This window comes from Saccharomyces mikatae (assembly GCF_947241705.1).
Source record: "Saccharomyces mikatae IFO 1815 strain IFO1815 genome assembly, chromosome: 4".
NCBI classification, from domain to species: Eukaryota; Fungi; Ascomycota; class Saccharomycetes; order Saccharomycetales; family Saccharomycetaceae; genus Saccharomyces; species Saccharomyces mikatae.
The window spans coordinates 1,007,194-1,029,690 of record NC_079259.1 but is presented as its reverse complement, the minus strand read 5'-3'; the positions used below and the strand labels follow the sequence as shown (position 1 = coordinate 1,029,690).

At 37.9% G+C, this 22,497-nt stretch overlaps 10 protein-coding genes across 10 annotated transcripts; 6 read left to right on the top strand and 4 right to left on the bottom strand.

Annotated features, from left to right (window-relative positions):
• Positions 1-806: 806 nt before the first annotated feature.
• ATP5 (F1F0 ATP synthase subunit 5) lies at positions 807-1,445 on the top strand (the record flags this gene model as incomplete). The annotated part of the gene is made up of 1 exon (XM_056221489.1): positions 807-1,445. One exon carries the CDS (start codon positions 807-809, stop codon positions 1,443-1,445), a length of 639 nt encoding a protein of 212 aa, XP_056081274.1.
• Positions 1,446-2,006: 561 nt separating this feature from the next.
• Positions 2,007-3,056, bottom strand: SUR2 (sphingosine hydroxylase; the record flags this gene model as incomplete). The annotated part of the gene is made up of 1 exon (XM_056221488.1): positions 2,007-3,056. One exon carries the CDS (start codon positions 3,054-3,056, stop codon positions 2,007-2,009), a length of 1,050 nt encoding a protein of 349 aa, XP_056081273.1.
• A 627-nt stretch (positions 3,057-3,683) lies between these two features.
• Positions 3,684-4,364, bottom strand: MHR1 (mitochondrial 54S ribosomal protein mL67; the record flags this gene model as incomplete). The annotated part of the gene is made up of 1 exon (XM_056221486.1): positions 3,684-4,364. One exon carries the CDS (start codon positions 4,362-4,364, stop codon positions 3,684-3,686), a length of 681 nt encoding a protein of 226 aa, XP_056081272.1.
• A 558-nt stretch (positions 4,365-4,922) lies between these two features.
• On the top strand, positions 4,923-6,947 carry HDA2 (Hda2p; the record flags this gene model as incomplete). Its single annotated transcript, XM_056221485.1, has 1 exon — positions 4,923-6,947. The coding sequence occupies one exon, from the start codon at positions 4,923-4,925 to the stop codon at positions 6,945-6,947; it is 2,025 nt and encodes a 674-aa protein (XP_056081271.1).
• A 393-nt stretch (positions 6,948-7,340) lies between these two features.
• On the top strand, positions 7,341-9,110 carry DPL1 (sphinganine-1-phosphate aldolase DPL1; the record flags this gene model as incomplete). Its single annotated transcript, XM_056221484.1, has 1 exon — positions 7,341-9,110. The coding sequence occupies one exon, from the start codon at positions 7,341-7,343 to the stop codon at positions 9,108-9,110; it is 1,770 nt and encodes a 589-aa protein (XP_056081270.1).
• Positions 9,111-10,181: 1,071 nt separating this feature from the next.
• On the top strand, positions 10,182-13,937 carry SSD1 (mRNA-binding translational repressor SSD1; the record flags this gene model as incomplete). Its single annotated transcript, XM_056221483.1, has 1 exon — positions 10,182-13,937. The coding sequence occupies one exon, from the start codon at positions 10,182-10,184 to the stop codon at positions 13,935-13,937; it is 3,756 nt and encodes a 1,251-aa protein (XP_056081269.1).
• Positions 13,938-14,567: 630 nt separating this feature from the next.
• On the top strand, positions 14,568-16,433 carry SRP101 (Signal recognition particle receptor subunit alpha; the record flags this gene model as incomplete). Its single annotated transcript, XM_056221482.1, has 1 exon — positions 14,568-16,433. The coding sequence occupies one exon, from the start codon at positions 14,568-14,570 to the stop codon at positions 16,431-16,433; it is 1,866 nt and encodes a 621-aa protein (XP_056081268.1).
• A 221-nt stretch (positions 16,434-16,654) lies between these two features.
• On the bottom strand, positions 16,655-19,888 carry HRQ1 (ATP-dependent 3'-5' DNA helicase; the record flags this gene model as incomplete). Its single annotated transcript, XM_056221481.1, has 1 exon — positions 16,655-19,888. One exon carries the CDS (start codon positions 19,886-19,888, stop codon positions 16,655-16,657), a length of 3,234 nt encoding a protein of 1,077 aa, XP_056081267.1.
• A 216-nt stretch (positions 19,889-20,104) lies between these two features.
• On the top strand, positions 20,105-21,328 carry RTT103 (Rtt103p; the record flags this gene model as incomplete). The annotated part of the gene is made up of 1 exon (XM_056221480.1): positions 20,105-21,328. One exon carries the CDS (start codon positions 20,105-20,107, stop codon positions 21,326-21,328), a length of 1,224 nt encoding a protein of 407 aa, XP_056081266.1.
• Positions 21,329-21,487: 159 nt separating this feature from the next.
• Positions 21,488-22,396, bottom strand: NSE3 (Smc5-Smc6 complex subunit NSE3; the record flags this gene model as incomplete). The annotated part of the gene is made up of 1 exon (XM_056221479.1): positions 21,488-22,396. The coding sequence occupies one exon, from the start codon at positions 22,394-22,396 to the stop codon at positions 21,488-21,490; it is 909 nt and encodes a 302-aa protein (XP_056081265.1).
• Positions 22,397-22,497: the final 101 nt, after the last annotated feature.

The window sequence follows — 22,497 nt, the reverse complement described above, 5'->3', positions numbered from 1 at the left end:
TGTTAGTCGTATATTCACTGACTGTTATTCAGTATACTATGCGCTGCAGTACCACCAAGGTATATAGTTTTTGCTATACAAATATCATCTCATCTCATCGCGTAACTGAAAATTTTTCAATCTTCATATTTTTTCAAAAATCACGTAACTCGGGTAACAAGCTGTCAAATGGACATAGTTTTTAACCATGTTCTTATAAAGAAAACACTACATAGTATAGGCAAGAGCCAGGATATTTGATGTTGTGGTAAGCACCACATTTGAATTGTGAAAAATATTTCTCCATCAACGGTATCCGGTTCTCGCAAGCACTGGTTGTAGATCCCGTCCTATATAAATATGACCTGTTATATAAGGACTATCAAAAAGTACTATTCGGCCTTGTCTCCTTTCAAACTTGTCTTTGTAAGACAGTTTGCTTATAACTCATAAGACCACTTGGGTTTAATGCACTATTATGATATATACTGCTCTCTTAAAATAAGCACTTTCAAGGGACAACAACGCTGGCCAATAAGATGTTGATATTTCGGAGGTGTATTTACCCGGCCGGTAGTCGGAAAAAACAAGGAATTGAAGATACAGAAGTAAGCTTTTGACAAAGTAATGGAAATATTAACTCATTAACAACCCTCATCACCGTCGATTGGTTACTCTACTCTAGGTATTTCTAGTTTTTATATTTGGAAGCTAAACCTAATTATAGCTATAGAACTTAAGCAAGCTGTTGTAGCATTAAGTTTTTTACCCTAGATTAAGAAGTGATCAGCAAACTACCACACTATTTCTTTATACAGTAACCAGCCATGATTAATAGAGTGTTTACCAGATCATTTGCATCAAGTTTAAGAGCTGCTGCTTCTAAAGCTGCTGTTCCTCCACCAGTGAGACTTTTTGGCGTTGAAGGTACTTACGCCACGGCTTTATACCAGGCCGCAGCGAAGAACTCCTCTATCGATGCTGCCTTCCAATCATTGCAAAAAGTTGAAAGCACAGTCAAGAAGAATCCAAAATTGGGCCACTTATTGCAAAATCCTGCACTGTCATTGAATGATAGGAATTCTGTCATCGATGCGATTGTGGAAACTAATAAGAATTTGGATGGTTACGTCGTTAATTTGTTAAAGGTTCTTTCTGAAAATAACAGACTGGGCTGTTTTGAAAAGATTTCATCCGACTTCGGCATTCTGAACGATGCACACAACGGGTTACTCAAAGGTACTGTGACCAGTGCCGAACCATTAGATCCCAAGTCTTTCAAGAGAATTGAGAAGGCTTTGAGCGCATCTAAATTGGTAGGACAAGGTAAATCCTTGAAGCTGGAAAACGTGGTTAAGCCAGGAATTAAAGGTGGTTTGATTTTAGAGCTTGGCGACAAGACTGTTGACTTAAGTATCTCTACAAAGATTCAGAAATTGAATAAGATCTTAGAGGACAGTATTTAACGCTGGTAATATAACTGAATATGTTCAACCTGTTTGATGTTGCTTCCTTTGTTTCTACCTTCTATTTTTTGATTCTATTCAAATATATATTCTTCTCCACGAATTTTCCTAAACATCAGAATTACATACATACGAATAAATAAAACTCCTCTTAAAAAGTACATTATTTCATTCGATACAACTTTTATGTATAGAGGTTTTGTTGCCCCCAGAAAACAATGATCAACATAAAAAAAAGATTTTTGAAAAAGCAAAATTATCAAGTAAATATAAAAAAGAATTGAAAAAAACCGCACTCTATCAAGTTTTTCATATGCCATAAAAGATTTTGAACAAGCCCTTCACAACCCTTAAGGACAGCCGAAGTTTCTGGTCACAATGATAAATGCTTCATAGCTTGAAGCTTGTTATATATATATTTCGTTACAAATCAACTACATAACCAAAGTCACACATATACACATAGGAATATGCCTTCTTAAATAGAGATAATAAATACAAGCGTGGGAAACAAAAGTATGACCTTCCTCCCCGTGCCTCAGAGAGTGATATGCAGAGTGATTACTGTTCTTTCTTTACTTCATTTCCAGCAGCGTTCATAGCTTTAAAGTTCTTGAGTTTTTCCTTCTTTTCCAATTCTCTTTTCTGTAAAAACTCCTTATACTTGTCGATGGTGACACGTCTTTGCTTCTTTTGGTACTCTTCAAAACCTTTGAAGTTCGTCTGGAACAAATTGTCCCAGAAAGTGAAAAATGGTTGGGCAAAGTTAGTCTTAATACCGAACTGCTGATGATGAATATCATGATAAACAGCATTGTTGGGGAAGAGCCATTGGAATGGGTCAAGTGGCAAGGCATACCCACAGTGATCATCTACCGTTTTCATAGTGGCAAAAGTGAACAGAATGATCTGCTCTCTGTGAGTCAAATGGGTTAACGTCATGGCAATACCGGTTCCCAAAGTATCTAGTAAAAAACCTTCCACAGGGTTGTTGAAAAGAGCACCGTAAGCATATGGGACATATAGCTCATGATGAACAGAATGGAACCATCTATACAAGGTCTTGTTCATGTGCATCAATCTATGCAAGAAGTACTGCCATGTGTCAACGAATAAAAAGCCAGCAAATACCTTCACGGCAGATACTCCGTACATGTAGCCATAGTAAATAGCTGCATCTGGAATGATTCGAGGGAGATCCGCACGAAGCCTCCACATGGCGTTTTCCTCAAACCCAGTCATGTAAGTGGGTTCAAAGTGCAAAAAGATGAGACCAACCATCGTTTGGATGATGTGTTGCAAGATCACTTCAAGGAAAACATGCAACCTGGAAGCTTTATTCCTCTTAGCAACCTCTTCGCTGGGATGAATTCTGTACCTCTCAGCCAGATGAAAAGTATCTATTACATGGAATATACCAGACAATGCCCAGTAGGCTACGACAGGTGCAACTAGGGCCAAAACGCCATCACTCATCTCCGGCAGGAAAGATTCCTTGACGCGTAAATTAATGGCGGGTGCCTTGGCATAGTGCATAAATCCAAATGAGGTCTTCAAACCAAATGCTAACGGGAAGGTTCCGGCTGCTGTTGCATTCGATGTTACGTTCATCGTATATTCTCTTGTCGTATACACCGTTTTCGAACTACGATGTTGAAAAGTGGGCAGACGAAACTGTAGAGACGGACGCCCGGAGTAAATGCAAGGGAATAGAGGTTGTGTAAATCGCTTCTTCTTTTATAATCCAAGGACAAGAAATGGAAAAATGCGGCAACAACATGTGCAGCGGGACGAAGATAGAGAAAAAAAATTGAAGACAATAGCAAGCAAGAAATTTTCTTTTGCTGAAAAATTAGTGCCGAAGGGCTCAGAAACCACCGCAGAAGACGGAGAAAAGCGCGATTCTCCGAAGAAAGACGCGGGGTGAGGGAATAAGACAATAGGAAAAACAGGAGGTCAAAAAGCTTATTAAGCTGTGCAAGCAAAAGATAGAGATCGCGATAAGGCGAGAAGAGGAAGACGCGTTCCGAATCACACAACGGCAACGGCAACAGCAGCAGTAAAGACGGGCCCTGCGTATTCCAATTTTGGACTTATTGTCCCTTTGCGAATTCCCGCGCAGCACCTACGTTACATGGAGCGAAATTCAGCAGTAGTTTGCATTGTACTATTTACATGAGCTTATGTATACGACTTTTTTTTTCCGTAATTACTTTGTACATATAATGATGGAGCGCGCTACTGCGAAGGGACTCCCGTCTGGTTCGTAGAGTTTGCTTCCAGCTTGGCTAACTCTTTAAGAATTACGCTTTCTTCCCTTGCGACATTCCCTACACGCTCGATGAGTTTGTGTTCCAACCCCAAAACATCGAACACTTTGAACTTCCAGCGCTTGTCTTTGTCACCCATTCTCCACGGATCTTCCCAGTAAATGGACGGTTTCTTGGTGTGTATTGTCTGGTTTCCGGCTTGTGCAGAACCCTCAAACACCTTCAGCAACGACTCTCGTAAGTCTGCTACCGCTTCTTGACAATATGTGGGTCTGTATTGCCCGCTATACCAAACGTGCCCGTTGGAGTCCTTTTTCCTTAGCTTGTCGCTCTCCTTACGCTGTGCCACGTCACGTAAGTATCGCAACCGGCAAAGATTCTGGTACAACTGGACACTCTGTTGGTAATTTTGTAAATTTACTACGCACATACATTTCCAAATGTCCCTTCTCAATGATGGCTTTCTGTTGCTCCAGTTTGGTCTCATAAACAGCTTTTCTATCTGCTTCTGAGAAAAGTTGGGAAATTGAGAGTACAGTACCTGTCCATACTCCAGATTCCTAAAAATGTACACCTGAGGTGGAATTATCTTTGTCTTTTCGAACCATGAGGCCGGACGAAATCTTGAAATTGAATGGTTTACTTTCATAGCTCTGAAATATCTACTCTTCTGCCGTTGTTTCCCTGGTCTCTCCTTCGCGAGGTTCTTTCCTTCTGTCTTTCTGTTAAGGTCTTGCTAGCCTTGTTTTCACTTTTTCCTCTAGTATCTAGAAAGAAAAACGTCCTCAAGTGTACCTTTCCTTTTGTCGTACAAAGTGAGTTCTAATCGCTAACTTGGCAGAATTCATTAACTTCATGCACGTCTGAAATTAAACCGTGGCGCATATGGTTCATTGACTTATACACGAATGTCTCCCAGTTCGATTTCCTTGAGAAAGTAGTCTACAATTCAAATAAATGGTTATAAATATATAAGAGTAGTGAAAAACAATAGTAGTAAACTATAATCTTCTTAAAGAAATATCATAATCGCGGTACTGGAGAGTTATCACTACAAATTAGAACATTGAGAAAGGAGAAGCAACCAAAAAAATTTAATAAAAAACTGCAAGAATAGGAACAAGCGAAGATATTCAAGTGAGCTATCAAGATATCTGGTTTTGTCAGTTTGTGAAAAAAAATTTTGAACAAAACTAAAGTTATCGATATGAGTAGGAAAAGTACTAAAAAGCTAAAAGTTTATTACTTACCTGTAACGTTAACACAATTTCAAAAGGATTTATCAGAAATTTTAATATCTCTGCATGCTGCCTCATTTAGAGCAAGTATAGTAGATGAACCGCAGGCAAATTCCTTGGAGAGACCTGATTGTACACCTGCTAATCATGAAGCACATTCATATCCAAAATTATCTCAGAGACAATTGACCTACATCTTTGATTCGAATATAAGGGCCATTGCCAATCATCCTTCCCTTCTAGTGGACCACTACATGCCTCGGCAGCTTTTGAGGATGGAACCCACAGAAAGCTCGATCGCTGGCAGCCACAAGTTTCAAGTCCTCAATCAATTAATTAATTCGATATGCTTCAGAGACAGAGGAGACAAACCAAATGAAGTTATAAAATGTGCCATCATTGCACACAGCATAAAGGAATTGGATTTATTAGAAGGTCTGGTATTGGGGAAAAAGTTTAGAATCAAGAGACTTTCCGGTACATCTCTTTATAACGAAAAGCACAAATTCCCCAATTTAACTACGGTCGATGCCGCAATAACCAAAGATGGAACACCAAACTCTTTGAGCAGTACTAGCTCCAATTCTAATGCGACTTCGTATACAGGCTATTCTAAGGATGACTATGATTACTCGGTGAAGAGAAACCTAAAGAAAAGAAAAGTTAATACCGATGATTGGCTGTTTTTGGCAACTACGAAACATCTCAGACATGATCAATATCTATTGGCCAACTATGAAATAGATTTGATAATCAGTTTTGACCCAATGTTGGAAACTGCATTGCCCGCTTTGCAACTATTGAAAAATAACACTAGTAAAAGTATTCCAGTAATCAAGCTATTAGTTCAAAATTCTCCAGACCACTACCTGTTAGATTCGGAAATCAAGAATTCAAATATTAGTTCAGCCTGTATTCACAATATTGATCGTGTCGACAACAGCCAAGAATATGACGAGATCAAATCCTCTTTATTATATTTTTTGCATGCAAGGAATGTTCAAGTAGATAACTGCGACATTGATTATGCTAAATTGGTAAAATGTTGTTTAGAGGGAAAAGATTGCAATGACTTCTTACCTGCTCTAGATTTGATCACATTAGATGAAAATTTTAAAGATTCGAAGGATTCTGAATTATGGAAACCTCAATTGACCAAGTTGCAATATTCCTCTACAATTATACCTCTATGGGATAGTCCGTTGGATATCAAAAGTTATCAGACAGAATTAATGCATAGAGCCGTCATACGATTGAGAGATATACAAGGTGAATATACAAAAGGCACTGCTCCACTGAATGAGAAACGATTGAAAGAAAATCAACGACAAAACAAATTGGATGATATAAAAAACTCTGTCGGCCTTACCTTCAAGAAGAAACAGGAACTGGAAAAGTCTATCAATGATTCGGAGAAAAGGTATAGACATGCCATGGCAGAATCTACTAAGCTAGATAATAAAATAAATGTCTTACTCCAAAATAAGTCAGAGTTAGAAAACTTCACTAAATTATCTGCTCATAGTACCTCATCGGAATATCATTTGGGAGAAGACTCTGCAATAAAAGCCAAACTGAACGAATACGCGGATAAAAACAAAATTCTTTCTGACAAGCTGAAAGAACTAGTAGAAACAAATGCAGAAAAATCAAAGCATAATGACGAACTGCGTTTGAAGTATCAAGTAGAATCTTCAAGAGCTGCAGAATCAGCTCAAACCGTGAAGAATATGCAGGAATCAATGAAATCTTTAGAAAATAAAGTGAGTGGTCCATTGACTAAATTTTCTACAGAAAGTTTAAAGAAGGAATTGGAATGCTTACAAAACGATTTTCATTCGCTTAAAGTAAGAAACAAATTTTTGAAGAATTACATAAATTTAATGAACCGACAGTACGACTTGAAAAACAAAAATAACACTCAGGTCGATAAAACTTCCACATCTGGTACAAGGTTCAGGTCAACAAGGTCAAACACCCCCAATTATACATGAATGGTAACACTTCCATTCGCTATAGATCGATATATATATATATATATATACATATATAATTTTCTTCATGACTAAGACCGAGCCCGTATAGATTTACACTGAAATGAAAAATTAAACATAAAAGTTAGCTGATACCTTTGAAACTGCACAATGTCTTGCCCTGTTATCACTTTTACCATAAAGAAACATTTTGTAGGCTACTTTTTGTATTATTTCAAAGTTAGTTACCGGCCGGCCACATCGGGCTTTTTCGATTGAAAAATTGATATATTTTCAGTACACATACATATAAATAAAACCCTCAATTTACTGCCCCAACCTTTAAAGCTAAATCATATCTTTTTACTGAGGGAGTAGGCCAATTTTGGTAAAAATACATTCCCATTTAATATAATGAGTGGAGCATCAAATAAAACGTTATCAATCAGTGGCTGGTACGGCATGCCATTCTATTTACTGAGAGAAGACTGCGATTTTTCCCAGTTTATGATTTTAATCATCGGCGAATCAAGAAAGGGCATTTACGATTACTTTAGAAATACCCCATGGTACAATATGTTGAAGGACTATCTGTTCGTCATCTTCTGCTACAAGATTTTAAGTAATTTCCTTTACCTCTTGAAGGTTTATGGGCCGATGAAGTTAACAGTGAGAACATACGAACATACTTCCAGAAAATTATTCCGCTGGTTGTTAAATTCACCATTTTTAAAAGGAACGGTAGAAAAGGAAGTTTCAAAAGTCAAAAAATCGATCGAAGACGAACTAATTAGATCCGACTCGCAACTAATGAATTTCCCGCGGCTGCCATCCAATGGGATACCCCAGAATGATGTTATTGAAGAACTAAACAAGTTGAATGACTTGATACCACATACTCAGTGGAAAGAAGGCAAGGTATCTGGGGCGGTTTATCATGGTGGTGATGATTTGATCCATTTGCAAACAATTGCATACGAAAAATATTGTGTTGCCAATCAATTACACCCTGATGTCTTTCCTGCGGTGCGTAAAATGGAATCCGAAGTGGTTTCCATGGTTTTGAAAATGTTCAATGCTCCTTCTGATACAGGCTGTGGTACCACAACTTCAGGCGGCACGGAATCTTTGCTTCTAGCATGCCTAAGCGCCAAAATGTACGCTCTTCATCACCGTGGAATCACGGAACCAGAAATTATTGCTCCCGTAACCGCACATGCTGGGTTTGACAAGGCTGCATATTACTTTGGTATGAAGCTACGCCATGTGGATTTAGATTCAACGACGTATCAAGTGGACCTGAAAAAAGTAAAAAAATTCATCAATAAGAACACAGTTTTATTGGTTGGCTCCGCTCCAAACTTTCCCCACGGCATTGCCGATGACATTGAAGGGTTGGGAGAAATAGCACAAAAATATAATCTTCCTTTACACGTCGATAGTTGCCTAGGTTCCTTTATAGTTTCATTTATGGAAAAGGCTGGCTACAAGAATCTACCATTTCTCGATTTTAGAGTCCCAGGCGTCACTTCGATATCGTGTGATACTCACAAGTATGGGTTTGCACCAAAAGGTTCTTCGGTTATTATGTACAGAAACAGTGACCTAAGAATGCATCAATACTACGTGAATCCTGCATGGACAGGCGGATTATATGGCTCCCCCACACTAGCCGGATCGAGACCAGGTGCCATTGTCGTAGGTTGTTGGGCCACTATGGTCAACATGGGTGAAAATGGATATATCGAATCGTGCCAAGAGATAGTCGGTGCTGCAATGAAGTTCAAGAGTTTCATCATGGAAAATATTCCAGACCTGGAAATCATAGGTGACCCTAAATATTCAGTTGTTTCCTTTTCTTCTAAGACCTTGAACATACATGAACTATCTGACAGACTCGCCAAGAAAGGCTGGCATTTCAATGCTTTACAAAAACCAACTGCACTACATATGGCCTTTACAAGGTTGAGTGCTAATGTCGTGGACGACATCTGTAATATTCTACGCACTACTGTGCAGGAGTCAAGAAGCGAATCAAACACTAAGCCATCCCCGGATGGAACTAGCGCTCTTTACGGTGTTGCCGGAAGTGTGAAAACTGCTGGTGTTGCCGACAAACTGATTGTGGGATTCCTAGACTCATTATACAAGTTGGGTCCAGGGGAAGAAACGGATACCGAGTAGGTAGCTACATAGAATAGAACCAAATCTTTTACATAACTGAAAGAACCATTTTGCGATGAGATGATAGGAACATAAGAGCTCATATCACGGCAGACGAATTTTATTTCACCTTAATTTTTCTGACTAAAGGGGCCGAGTCGCTTCATGAGGGGATGAGAAGGGAAAAGAAGGGAAAACTAAACTTATATAACGCAGGTGTCTCGTTCGATACTACCATTCAGTCGTTGGAGGTCACAAGCAGAGACATCAAAGACCTGAGTTTTGTCATTTGTTTAATTGAAGGATTAAATAAACAATCCTGCTACAAATAAGTCCTTTCTTTCAATTGTTTTAAGATATTGTTTCTAACGAAAGCTACTATAAAATAGCCTAGATAACGAGTATTTTCTCTCTTCTTCCCTCCTTTCCCTGAATTTTTTTCGTTAGTTCGTTTTATTTAGAATCTTCTCTTGTCAAACTTTTAAAGAAGACCAAGAGAAAGAGCCCAAGACCATCCGATTTCTAACAAACAAGGAAACGAAGTTTGACCGCGCGAGTGATATACTCTAACTTATAGTTTCAAGCCTAGTTTATAAATAGGAGAAAGATTATATTTCAGGAACATCAAGTTTTCTATCATTCTTTTTAGAATATTTGCTACGGTTTAGCTCTTTTTTTGTTACTGAAGCGTATCCACTTTCTGCAACTTCGCTTATAAGCCATTTCTTTGTCTTCTGTCTTTTGATAACCTAAAAACCGGAATAGTCAAAGGCATCTGCATAGTATTCTTGCCAGGCTTATTTTCATCATACCATTTTTTTTTAGTACCCTAAACTTTTTGGTCTTATTTTAGAACATCTGGTGCCTCGCTTTTCCGCATTAAGCGCATTTTTTCATAGCCACTATTCTAAAAGAAACAACGTTTTTTCCCAAAGGGAAATTTAAGTTGCCTGCACAGAGAAGAGAAGGGTTCGTAAACATATAATACTCAACCCGTTTCATTTATTTCTTCTATTACGCTAATCTAGCAAAACAAAATCTCAAAACCTCCACCATAAAGCTTTGGTGGGAACTATTTTGCCTCCCTTCATTATGTCTAAAAATAGCAACATGAATAACAGTAGGTCTCAAGAACCGAATAACATGTTTGTACAAACTACAGGAGGCGGTAAGAACGCTCCAAAACAAATACATGTCGCACATAGACGTTCCCAAAGTGAATTGACAAATTTGATGATTGAACAATTCACTTTGCAAAAGCAACTGGAACAAGTCCAAGCGCAACACCAGCAATTAATGGCACAACACCAACAGTTGGCACAACAGACAGGTCAGTATTTATCAGGGAATCCTGGTGCAGGCAGCCATTTTACTCCTCAACCTCCTCATCCCCATTACAACTCGAACGGTAATTCGCCCAATATGAGTGCTGGCGGCAGCAGAAGTAGAACTCATTCTAGGAACAACTCTGGATATTATCACAACTCTTATGATAACAACAATAATAGTGGTAACAACAATACTGGGTCCAACTCCCATAGAAAAACAAGTTCACAATCTAGTATTTACGGTCATTCGAGAAGACATTCATTAGGCCTAAATGAAGCCAAAAAGGCTGCTGCTGAAGAACAGGCGAAAAGAATATCTGGGGGTGAGGCCGGGGTAACTGTGAAGATAGATTCCGTTCAGACAGATAATAACCCAAATTCCACAAGGGAGCAGTCTGACTTCAAATTCCCCCCACCGCCAAATACACATCAGGGCCATCGTCGCGCAACTTCAAACCTATCACCACCCTCCTTCAAATTTCCTCCAAACTCTCACGGTGATAATGATGATGAATTCATAGCTACTTCTTCGACGCACCGCCGTTCGAAGACGAGGAATAATGAGTATTCACCGGGCATCAATTCTAATTGGAGAAATCAATCGCAGCAACCTCAACAGCAACTCTCTCCTTTCCGTCACAGAGGTTCTAGTTCAAGGGATTATAATTCTTTCAATACTTTGGAACCTCCGGCAATATTCCAGCAAGGGCACAAGCATCGTGCTTCTAATTCATCAGTTCATAGTTTTAGTTCTCAGGGCAATAACAATGGAGGTGGGCGTAAATCACTCTTTGCACCTTATCTTCCTCAAGCTAATATTCCAGAACTAATTCAAGAAGGAAGACTTGTAGCTGGTATTTTGAGAGTTAATAAAAAGAACAGATCTGATGCTTGGGTTTCTACCGATGGTGCTCTTGATGCAGACATTTACATTTGTGGCTCTAAAGATCGTAATAGAGCTCTTGAAGGTGATCTGGTTGCAGTGGAGTTATTAGTTGTTGACGACGTTTGGGAATCTAAGAAAGAAAAAGAAGAGAAGAAGAGAAGAAAGGATGCTTCTATGCAACATGATCTGATTTCTTTAAACAGCAGTGACGACTACCACAACGATGCATCTGTCACTGCTGCAACAAGTAACAACTTCTTGTCTTCACTTTCGCCATCTGACTCGGCAAACAAAGATGATTCGTCTGTTAGAAGGAATAGATCATCAACTATTAATGATAGTGATTCTTTATCATCTCCTACCAAGACGGGAGTTAAGAGAAGAAGTTCATTGAAACAACGTCCAACTCAAAAGAAAAATGATGATGTTGAGGTTGAAGGCCAATCATTGTTGTTAGTTGAGGAAGAGGAAATTAATGATAAATACAAGCCACTTTACGCGGGCCATGTTGTTGCTGTTTTGGATCGTATCCCTGGCCAGTTATTTAGTGGTACATTGGGTTTATTGAGGCCATCTCAACAGGCTAATAGTGACAACAATAAACCACCACAAAGCCCAAAGATTGCTTGGTTCAAACCTACTGATAAGAAGGTCCCATTAATTGCAATTCCCACAGAATTGGCTCCTAAAGATTTTGTTGAGAATGCTGAAAAATACTCCGAAAAATTATTTGTTGCCTCTATCAAACGTTGGCCAATCACATCTTTGCATCCATTTGGTATTTTGGTTTCCGAACTTGGGGATATTCACGATCCTAATACTGAAATTGATTCTATTTTAAGGGATAACAATTTTCTCTCAAACGAATATCTGGATCAAAAAAATCCACAGAGAGAAAAACCAAGTTTTCAGCCATTACCAATAACTGCTGAAAGTCTAGAGTGTAGACGGAACTTCACAGATGTTAACGAATACAATATCTTCGCAATTTCTGAGCTTGGATGGATCTCAGAATTTGCCTTGCACGTCAGGGATAACGGAAACGGCACTCTAGAGCTAGGTTGTCATGTTGTTGACGTAACTGGTCATATTGAAGAAGGTTCTTCTGTTGACAAGCGTGCCAGAAAGAGATCGTCAGCTGTGTTTATGCCTCAGAAACTTGTCAATTTACTGCCACAATCTTTCAATGATGAACTTTCATTAGCACCTGGTAAGGAGTCAGCCACGATATCGGTTGTTTACACCCTTGATTCATCTACTTTAAGAATCAAATCTACATGGGTAGGCGAATCCAAAATTTCTCCATCGAATATTCTATCCTTGGAACAGTTAGACGAACAATTATCAACAGAAAGCCCTGGTAGCTACCTTTCTACTGTACAAGAAATCGCCAGGTCATTTTATGCTAGAAGAATAAATGACCCAGAAGCTAAACTGCTTCCCACATTATCTTTGTTGGAAAGCTTGGATGATGAGAAAGTTAAAGTTGACTTAAACATCTTGGATAGAACCCTAGGCTTTGTTATAATAAATGAAATTAAAAAAAAAGTTAATTCAACCGTAGCAGAAAAAATTTACACCAAGCTTGGTGATTTAGCTCTTTTGAGAAGACAGATGCAACCCATTGCAACCAAAATGGCATCATTCAGGAAGAAGACTCAAAATTTCGGGTACAATTTTGATACCAATACGGCGGATGAATTAATGAAAGCGGTACTACAAATTGAAGATGATGATGTTCGGGTTGGAATTGAAATTTTGCTCTTCAAAACCATGCCAAGAGCTAGATACTTCATTTCTGGGAAAGTTGACCCAGACCAATATGGACATTATGCTCTGAACCTGCCTATCTACACACATTTCACAGCTCCAATGAGAAGATATGCAGACCATGTCGTTCATAGACAGTTAAAGTCCATTATACACGATGTTCCGTACACTGAAGATATGGAAGCTCTAAAGATTACTTCAGAGTATTGTAATTTTAAGAAGGACTGTGCTTACCAGGCACAAGAACAAGCAATTCATCTACTGCTATGTAAAACAATTAACGACATGGGCAACACTACTGGTCAACTATTAACAATGGCTACAGTCTTGCAGGTTTATGAGTCTTCCTTTGATGTCTTTATTCCAGAATTTGGGATTGAAAAAAGGGTTCATGGAGATCAACTTCCCTTGATCAAAGCAGAATTCGACGGTACAAATCGTGTTTTAGAGCTATATTGGCAACCTGGTGTAGATAGTGCAACTTTTATACCAGCCGATGAAAAAAATCCAAAGTCCTATAGAAATTCCATTAAAAACAAATTCAGATCTACAGCCGCTGAAATTGCGAACATTGAACTTGACAAAGAGGCTGAAGCTGAACCATTGATTAGCGATCCATTAAGTAAAGAACTTAGCGATTTACATCTAACAGTACCAAGTTTAAGGCTACCATCAGTCAGCGATAACAAGCAAAATGCTTTGGATAAGTTTAGTTCTACTACTGAAACCAGAATCGAAAATGATAACTATATACAAGAAATACATGAGCTGCAAAAAATTCCCATTTTATTGAGAGCAGAAGTGGGAATGGCTCTGCCATGTTTAACTGTACGTGCATTAAATCCATTCATGAGGGGAGTATAATCGCGTTTCTACTAATTTAGTAATTGTTCACTTTTGATCCCTGAAATACTTCCTTTTTTTGTTTTCCGTGAACGTCACCAATTGCATGTCCTTGCACTCCTTCTAACAACAAACGTTTGGTAAGGCATAATAATATGATCTAAAAATTTCAGTTCCACCCTGTTAAGTAATGCACTTTTCTTCTAAAATACACAAAACAGCAATGAAACCTTTTCAACTTTTACAATTTTCTAATTTATACTGTCTTTTGTTATTTATACTCTTATATATTAAATCTATTCTGTTACTATCATCTTCTTGGTCTAATGTTATCATTAAAAGCACCGATGGAAGTGTATCTTGAGTACTTCTTGCCGTTTCTTTAAATCCCTACTTTTCATGTGCTGGGTAATTCCTGTTGTAAATAACAGCGAAATCATCGTCGAACCATGTTATCCACACGTCGAACAAATACAATCCAAACTCTGGAAGCGTACACTGGATAGTGAAAACAGGAAAGTACTCTTAATCAACGTTTAACCTGTAGGCCAGAAATACCTAGCATTTCAAAGTTTGTATAATAGTCAGCCGCTTCCGTACGAAGTCTTTTTTTTTCAATAGGTAACAAACGATACTACAAGTGCATTTGTTATGTTCGATCAATTAGCAGTCTTTACTCCTCAAGGTCAGGTACTTTACCAATATAACTGTTTAGGAAAAAAATTTGCTGAAGTACAAATTAATAGATTTATATCCCAACTAATTACTTCACCTGTAACTAAAAAAGAAAGTATCGCAAATGTAAACACAGACGGATTTGAATTTAATCTTCTGACGATCAACAATGAACATAAAAATTCTACTTCATTTAATGCACTATTTTATTTGAATAAGCAACCAGAGTTATATTTTGTGGTTACTTTTGCGGAACAGACTATAGAACTAAATCAAGAAACTCAACAGACACTTGCACTAGTGTTGAAGCTTTGGAACTCGTTACATTTGAGTGAGTCCATTCGGAAAAATCTCGAGGGCCAAAATGAAAAGAACGAGCACAATTTTATCGATGTTCTTCAAGGGACTGAGAACGATCTAAAGAAGTTTGAAAAATATTTTGGCATAAAATATGAAGAATTAGTGAAACAAAGCCATATCAATTCAGATTGTGCGGTTAAAAATGAATCAGCAGCCCAATTGAATAATAAAAGTATCAAGAGAAAACCAAAGGATTTTAAAAGTAAGAAGCAATCTGCGGGAAAAATAAGTAGCGGAAGGAAGTGGGGACGTGATGGTGGAATGCTCGATGAAATGAATCATGAAGACGCTGCCAGGTTAGATTTCTCATCTTCTAATAGCTACAATAGTAGTCAAGTAACCTTGGATGCTACTATAAATAAAGATTCTTTTGGAAATAGAACAGAAGGCGGTGATTTCTTAATTAAAGAAATCGATGATCTTTTGTCTTCCCATAAAGATGAGCTTATGAGTGGAAATGAATCTAAAAATTCTGGCTATATGAGCACAGCATTTGGATTCTTGCAAAAGCATGTTCTTGGTAACAAAACTATAAGTGAAAACGATTTGAAATCTGTACTAGAGAAACTGACACAACAGTTGATAACTAAGAATGTGGCGCCAGAGGCAGCTGATTATTTAACCCAACAGGTCTCTCATGACCTTGTAGGTTCAAAGACCGCCAATTGGACCAGTGTTGAAAACACTGCTCGTGAATCTTTAACAAAAGCATTAACTCAAATATTAACGCCTGGTGTGTCTGTTGACCTCTTGCGTGAAATTCAAAGTAAAAGAAACAAAAAAGACGCAGATGGTAAAAGCGACCCATACGTATTTTCAATAGTGGGTGTTAACGGTGTTGGTAAGTCAACGAACCTCTCGAAACTAGCGTTCTGGTTATTGCAGAATAATTTCAGGGTCTTGATTGTTGCTTGTGATACGTTCAGGTCCGGTGCAGTTGAGCAACTAAGGGTACATGTTGAAAATTTGGCACAACTAATGGATGATTCTCACGTTCGTGGCTCCAAGAATAAAAGGGGTAAAAGTGGTAATGATTATGTTGAATTATTTGAAGCTGGTTATGGTGGCTCTGACTTAGTGACCAAAATTGCCAAGCAAGCCATCAAATATTCTCGTGATCAAGACTTTGATATAGTGTTAATGGATACTGCCGGGAGAAGGCACAATGATCCAACGTTAATGTCACCATTAAAATCGTTTGCTGACCAAGCCAAGCCAGATAAGATCATTATGGTTGGGGAAGCTTTGGTAGGTACAGATTCTGTGCAGCAAGCCAAAAATTTCAATGATGCTTTCGGGAAAGGAAGAAATCTTGATTTTTTTATTATTTCCAAGTGTGACACAGTTGGTGAAATGCTAGGTACTATGGTAAATATGGTTTATGCCACAGGGATTCCCATCTTGTTTGTTGGTGTAGGGCAGACTTATACCGACTTGAGGACTTTAAGTGTAAAGTGGGCCGTTAATACGCTAATGTCATAGAAATTGTAACATCATATTATATGTACTTCCTATAAACAGTATTATTTAACAATATAAGTATGGCTTTCTTTCTATTAGTCGAAAACATAAGAAAATACTAATGCGATACCTTATATGATTACGATTTCCTCCCTGAGAACGTTCAGTAAAAAGTTTTTAGTGAATATAAAACCGAGTAAGAGTATCACTGTTGTACCTTTTACAGATTACTAATTGCATACTCACTCCTCCTCTTTAGTAATACCGCTGACATCAGTAGCATCTTCTATACCTTTTCTGACATCAATAATTTTAAAGTCCTCTGAAAAGTTGACATGTTCTGACACGGGGACAACAGTTTCTACTTTTATCTCTGGCATATTCGGTTCCGGACCATTTTTGATGGAATCTATAAAAGTATCTTCCGAATGACCCAAAATAGAGTGCAAAACCACCTGGGCACCTGGTTTTGATAAAACCAAGCTGTTTTCCTTACAAAAAGAAGCCGCCACACAATCAGGACATCCATCACTACACGGGCATTCTTCTATTCTCTTCAAACTAGATTCTATTATATCATCTATGTGCTCAAATGCCTTAATAGATAAACCAGATCCGTACTTACCACCCTTTGAATCATAGAATATCAATCTAGCGGGTCGTCTTCGCTTAGTTTGACGTTCTGCAAATTCCTTTTCCGGAGCCTTGCATTCAGTCTGTATCTCATCCACACCTGCTACAATGAATCGCGGAAGCATACCCATGACTGCATGTTGGGCCCCATGAATAGCACCTGCAACATTTAGTTGCTTCTTTTGACAAATATCCAAGACACATTTTGGTATATCTATCCAAAATCCTTTAGAGTTAATTATCACGGGAGGATTATGGGTTTCAATCGCATCGATAATTCTTTTGTATTTGTCCATTTTGAAAAAGCCAAATACAACAATTGTGGTCTTGATCTTACCATAGTATACAGGGACATCACTACTTTTCAGAGAGCGTACGAATTCAATCTCTTGCGGGTCAACATCAGTGAAATCTCTTTGACTAGTAACCCAGTCAACATCTACTCTTTGTACTTTAGCATATCTTTCATCAGGGTTAAACTCTTTCACAAGGTATGGATAACCTTGGTGGATGAAAATGCCGCCATCATATAGGGTAAAACTAGTCCTGGATGCTTCTATTTCTTCAATTATTATATTTCTTCCATTTGTTATATCCACTACAGCAAATTGGTCTTCTTCACCACCTCTCAAAGATACACGTTTGGATGGCCATGGTAAAAATCTGTTGCTTGCATGGTATCCATCTTGATTGTGATATAAACGTTCAACACAGATTTTGCGGAGATGAGATTCAGCAAAATATTGCTTATCACGGTCAAAAATTATTGGCAGTTCAAAGGCAGCGCATTGTATATGCCCTTCTAATATTAAAATGTTATCGAAATCTAGAACCAATTCCTGATAAGATTCGAAATTATTAACTTCTAGCAAGGATTCTGGATGAGCAACGTAATGTTGATCTACCGGTGAGTCACTTGCAACCACGAGGGTTAACGAATCATTATTTCTTCTACCAGCTCTACCGCTTTGTTGATGAAAATTGGCCATAGATAGTGGGAAACCACACATTAACACTGCATCTAGGCCACCAATATCGATACCAAGTTCTAGAGCATTAGTAGATATTACAGCTTTCAAATTTCCGTGGAACATTTCACGTTCTATCTTCCGTCGATCAGATGCAGAATATCCACCCCTGTAAGACATAACTTCTGTAATTAGGTCCTCTCGCCCAGTTTCGACAAATATATTACGCACTTCTTTCATCAGTAATTCACATACTCGCCGAACGTAACAAAATGCTATGGTCCTTACGTTGTTCAACACCAACTCCACCAATATCCTCGCACTTTCCCTAATAAAATTTTCTCGCTTACGCTCGTGTTGAGATAAAGTGGGAGGGTTCCATACCACTAAATGCTTAGCACCTGTAGGTGAGCCATCCTCATGAATCAAAATAACATCATCTATACCAAACATATCCTTCATATGCTGTACTGGGGACTTTAATGTGGCGGAACATGAAATAAACTGCAAACTGCTGTTCTCATAGAAACAACGGCACAGTCTCAGCAAACGTCTCATTACTAGTGCCACATGTGACCCAAACAAACCCTTGTATATATGCAATTCATCGACGACCACTAATTTGAGGTGATACAGAAAGTGTCTCCAATTCGCATGGTTGGGCAAAATACTGGTATGTATCATGTCAGGATTGGTAAATATGACTCTGGCATTCTTTCGGATATAAGCTCTTTCACTTGGTTCTGTGTCCCCATCGTATGTGTCAACTACAGTATTCTTTAGCTCGGGAATCTTAGAAAGTATTACCTTGAATGCTCTTTTTTGATCTTGAGCCAGAGCTTTTGTTGGAAAGATATACATAAAAGTTGATTCTGGATCTTTTAAAAGAAGGTCAATGGCTGCTAGTTGATAGATAAGAGATTTACCTGAAGAAGTCGAAGTTGTAATAATGACATTTTCGCCCTGGTGAAGAGCATTTATTGCATCTGCCTGATGACTGTAGAAACGATCGTGTTCCAAGCCTTGGTATATTTCTGATGCTAGTTCAAAACAAAGATTTTTAAACTTCGCCGTTCTCGATGGTATCGTAAAACAATGCTTTATCTGAGAAGCATAGAATTCAGTAGTCTTTAATTTGTCAATCATGTCAGAAATTGTTGCTGTCACGGGGTTACTGCTTTCATCAGGAACGCTTAACTCATTAATTTCTTGCTTGGCCTTCATCATTGCCTCAATAGGGTCTTCATAATCTCTCTCCCTTGGGATATATTTCTGCGCCAGTTTTGTTAATTCGGAAAATGGGTCAAGACCAGCTTTCTCCTTTTCAATAATAAACGTCCGTAATCTGGATTTAAAGAGAGCTTCTCTCTTAGAAATCATTTTTTTCATTTCATCTGTGGTGTAGATGGGCATCTTTACTTGGGAAAATTTATCACTTGCAGACCATGATCGTTGCATTGTACCGTCTACAAACTCAAATATAAGTACCTGGGTGGACTTTTGACCTTGATTTTGATCGCTGGTGTCCTTTAGTTCGAATATGTCATTCTCCTTTTGCTGAAACCCCCCATTATTGAAGTCAAAAATTTTAGTTTCAGTGTAAATTTGATTCTCATCAATATACTTGAAAACGCATTCTCTTGGCATAAGGGCCATAACCCTAGCCAGATCTTCTTTGGTAAGGTTTCTTTTTAACGCTGTTCTTATTGGATTGCAAAGCGTTTTAAAGGTGGGTACAACATGCTTTCTGCAGATCAAAAATGTGTAAAGTGTATTTAGGCGGAAAAAAAATTGCTCGAAGTTACTAAAAGCATCAATTCTTCTCTCTCCTTCATTCACTAACTTCGACTTCTTTCTAGGAGGTTCTTCTTGCATTTCTTCTTCCAAATGAACTTTTTTTTTCTGTTATCATATAGTCCCTTATTATTTAAAATGTTTCTATTCAATTCTGAAAGTAGAAAAGTTATTTTTTCCTTTGAAAATGTATAAATTTCAAAAGCCAGAATAATAGTAAAGTGAAAGCTAAGAATTTCAGCAAAAGAACAAAGAATCTTGAAGGAAAGTGATAATAGAAGGTCCAATATAAAAAGTATGCCTTTTTCCTCTGAGCAATTCATTACTAAGCTAAATACTCTTGAAGATTCCCAAGAATCCATTTCCAGTGCTTCAAAGTGGTTGCTTTTACAGTACAGAGATGCTACCAAAGTGGCAGAAACATGGAAAGAATATATGTTACGGTCTAGTGTAAACACAAGAAGAAAGTTGTTGGGCCTCTATTTAATGAATCATGTTGTTCAACAGGCCAAAGGTCAAAAAATTATTCAATTTCAAGATTCGTTTGGAAGGGTGGCAGCTGAGGTATTAGGAAAGATCAACCAAGAGTTTCCGCGGGACCTTAAAAAGAAGTTGTCAAGGGTTGTAAATATCCTGAAAGAGAGAAACATTTTTTCCAAACAAGTAGTTATTGACATAGAAAGAAACCTCAAAACCGAGAGTTCACCAGTCGAAGCATTAGTACTACCCCAGAAATTGAAAGATTTTGCTAAAGATTATGAAAAATTGGTTAAAATGCATCATAACGTTTGTGCTATGAAAATAAGATTCGACAAATCGTCAGACGAGTTGGATCCATCCAGCACAGTTTACGAGGAAAATTTTAAGACAATAAGTAAGATTGGGAATATGGCAAAAGATATAATAAATGAATCCATTCAGAAAAGAAAAAGCGGTATTCAAAAATTACAAAGCACATTGGATGATGAAAAAAGGCATCTAGATGAAGAACAGAATATGTTGAGTGAAATAGAATTTGTTTTATCCGCTAAAGATCCATCCAGGATAAATAAAAATATCGATGAGGACAACATTATTCCAACATATGAAGTAGGTGATGGTGACGACGAAGAAGAAGAAAAAGATGATGGTGATGATGATGATGATGATGACAAAAGTTACGGCCATAAATTCAGTGACAACGGTTACGGGGTTGACGATATTGACACAATGGAACAGAAGGATGAAGTTGTAGATGAGGCGAATAATGAACACAAGAATTCCATGAACAATCCTGGTGACGTTCAATTTGACCTAAAACGAACACACGATATGATAAGCCATGATGACCCTAACGATGTACCGGAGAAAAAAGTTCATCTTGATTCCAAGACATGTGAAGATAGTATTCCTGGCTACGAGGATGGCCATTATGAGTTAGATATGGAAGCACACGTCGACGAACAAGCTGATGAAGGGGTTGGAAACTCTGAGGGGGTTTCCTCTAGTATACAAGACCTGTTAAGTAAGCTCGCAAATTAATGTGCTAATTAAGTAAGTAACAACTAAAGGAAGTAATTTGTATCAATGCATAGTAATCTGTTTAACATCGGTCTTTCTCATAATCATCTCCCCTTTCAGTTCGTATTAATCTTCTGGCAAAAAGCACATGTGTTTAAACATGAGTAACTATACAATATGCTATATAGAATATGAATCACCGATGCTTTTTATTATATCGTCATACAGGATTTTACTCTGGTCTTCTTCGATACCCATTATTTCACGTACTAATATTTCAAGAGATTTCAGTCCAAATTCTGCTTGAGTCCTTCTGCCTATCCTGTATGATATTACGTCCCCATCAGTGTCCGATTTTTCTTCTAGTTTGACTATATATTCACGCTTTTCCAAGGTTTTTATGAGATCTTCAATGGTAATGTTTAGTATAGCGATCTTTGAACCATCGCTTGGAATGCCAAATGTCTCTAGAAATTTAATCAACTCCTGATGTAATATATTATTTTTGGAGAAAAATATAATGCAAAGAATAACGCTTAGAATGCCCTTGTAAACAAGATCTTGATCTGTACTCAGCTTGTTTTCTAGGGTATTCAAGCTTTCCACACCTATTTTGTCACCAATATACTCACCATCAACTATCAGCTCTTCATAAGTGCGAACGCTTTGTAAAAGCTTGAAATTTTCAAGATTTTTCAAGTGTGGAGCATTGTTTAATAAAATGAACCTCTGGGCCCTATGTCCCAGTGGCTCAACCATTGATTGATTTGCATTGTTATTGCTATTACTGCCTGCACTGACATTATTCCTTGATGGCAGCCCCTTTAATTCAAACCCATATACGTTATTTAGTATAGCATTTGTGTCCATAAACATTTTACTAAACGATAGCTTTGCTATATTTTCCTCGCGAGCAGTATCATGTATGACAGATTGTAATTTAGTTCTTGTAATAATAGAGTTTTGAGATTCTCCTCTTGACAAAATATACCTTACCACTTTTCTAGCAACTGGATTCTCTTTGATGATCTTGACTGCAGCTAAATCCTCTGTTAGATCCACATCGCTGTCATTATCTGTGGAACTCATGCTAAAGAGGAATGTACTTAATCGAAAAGCTGTTTTCTTATTACAAATAAAAGTAGAATTCTTTTAAAGAAGGTTCATAGCGGGCATTGCTTTCCTTACAA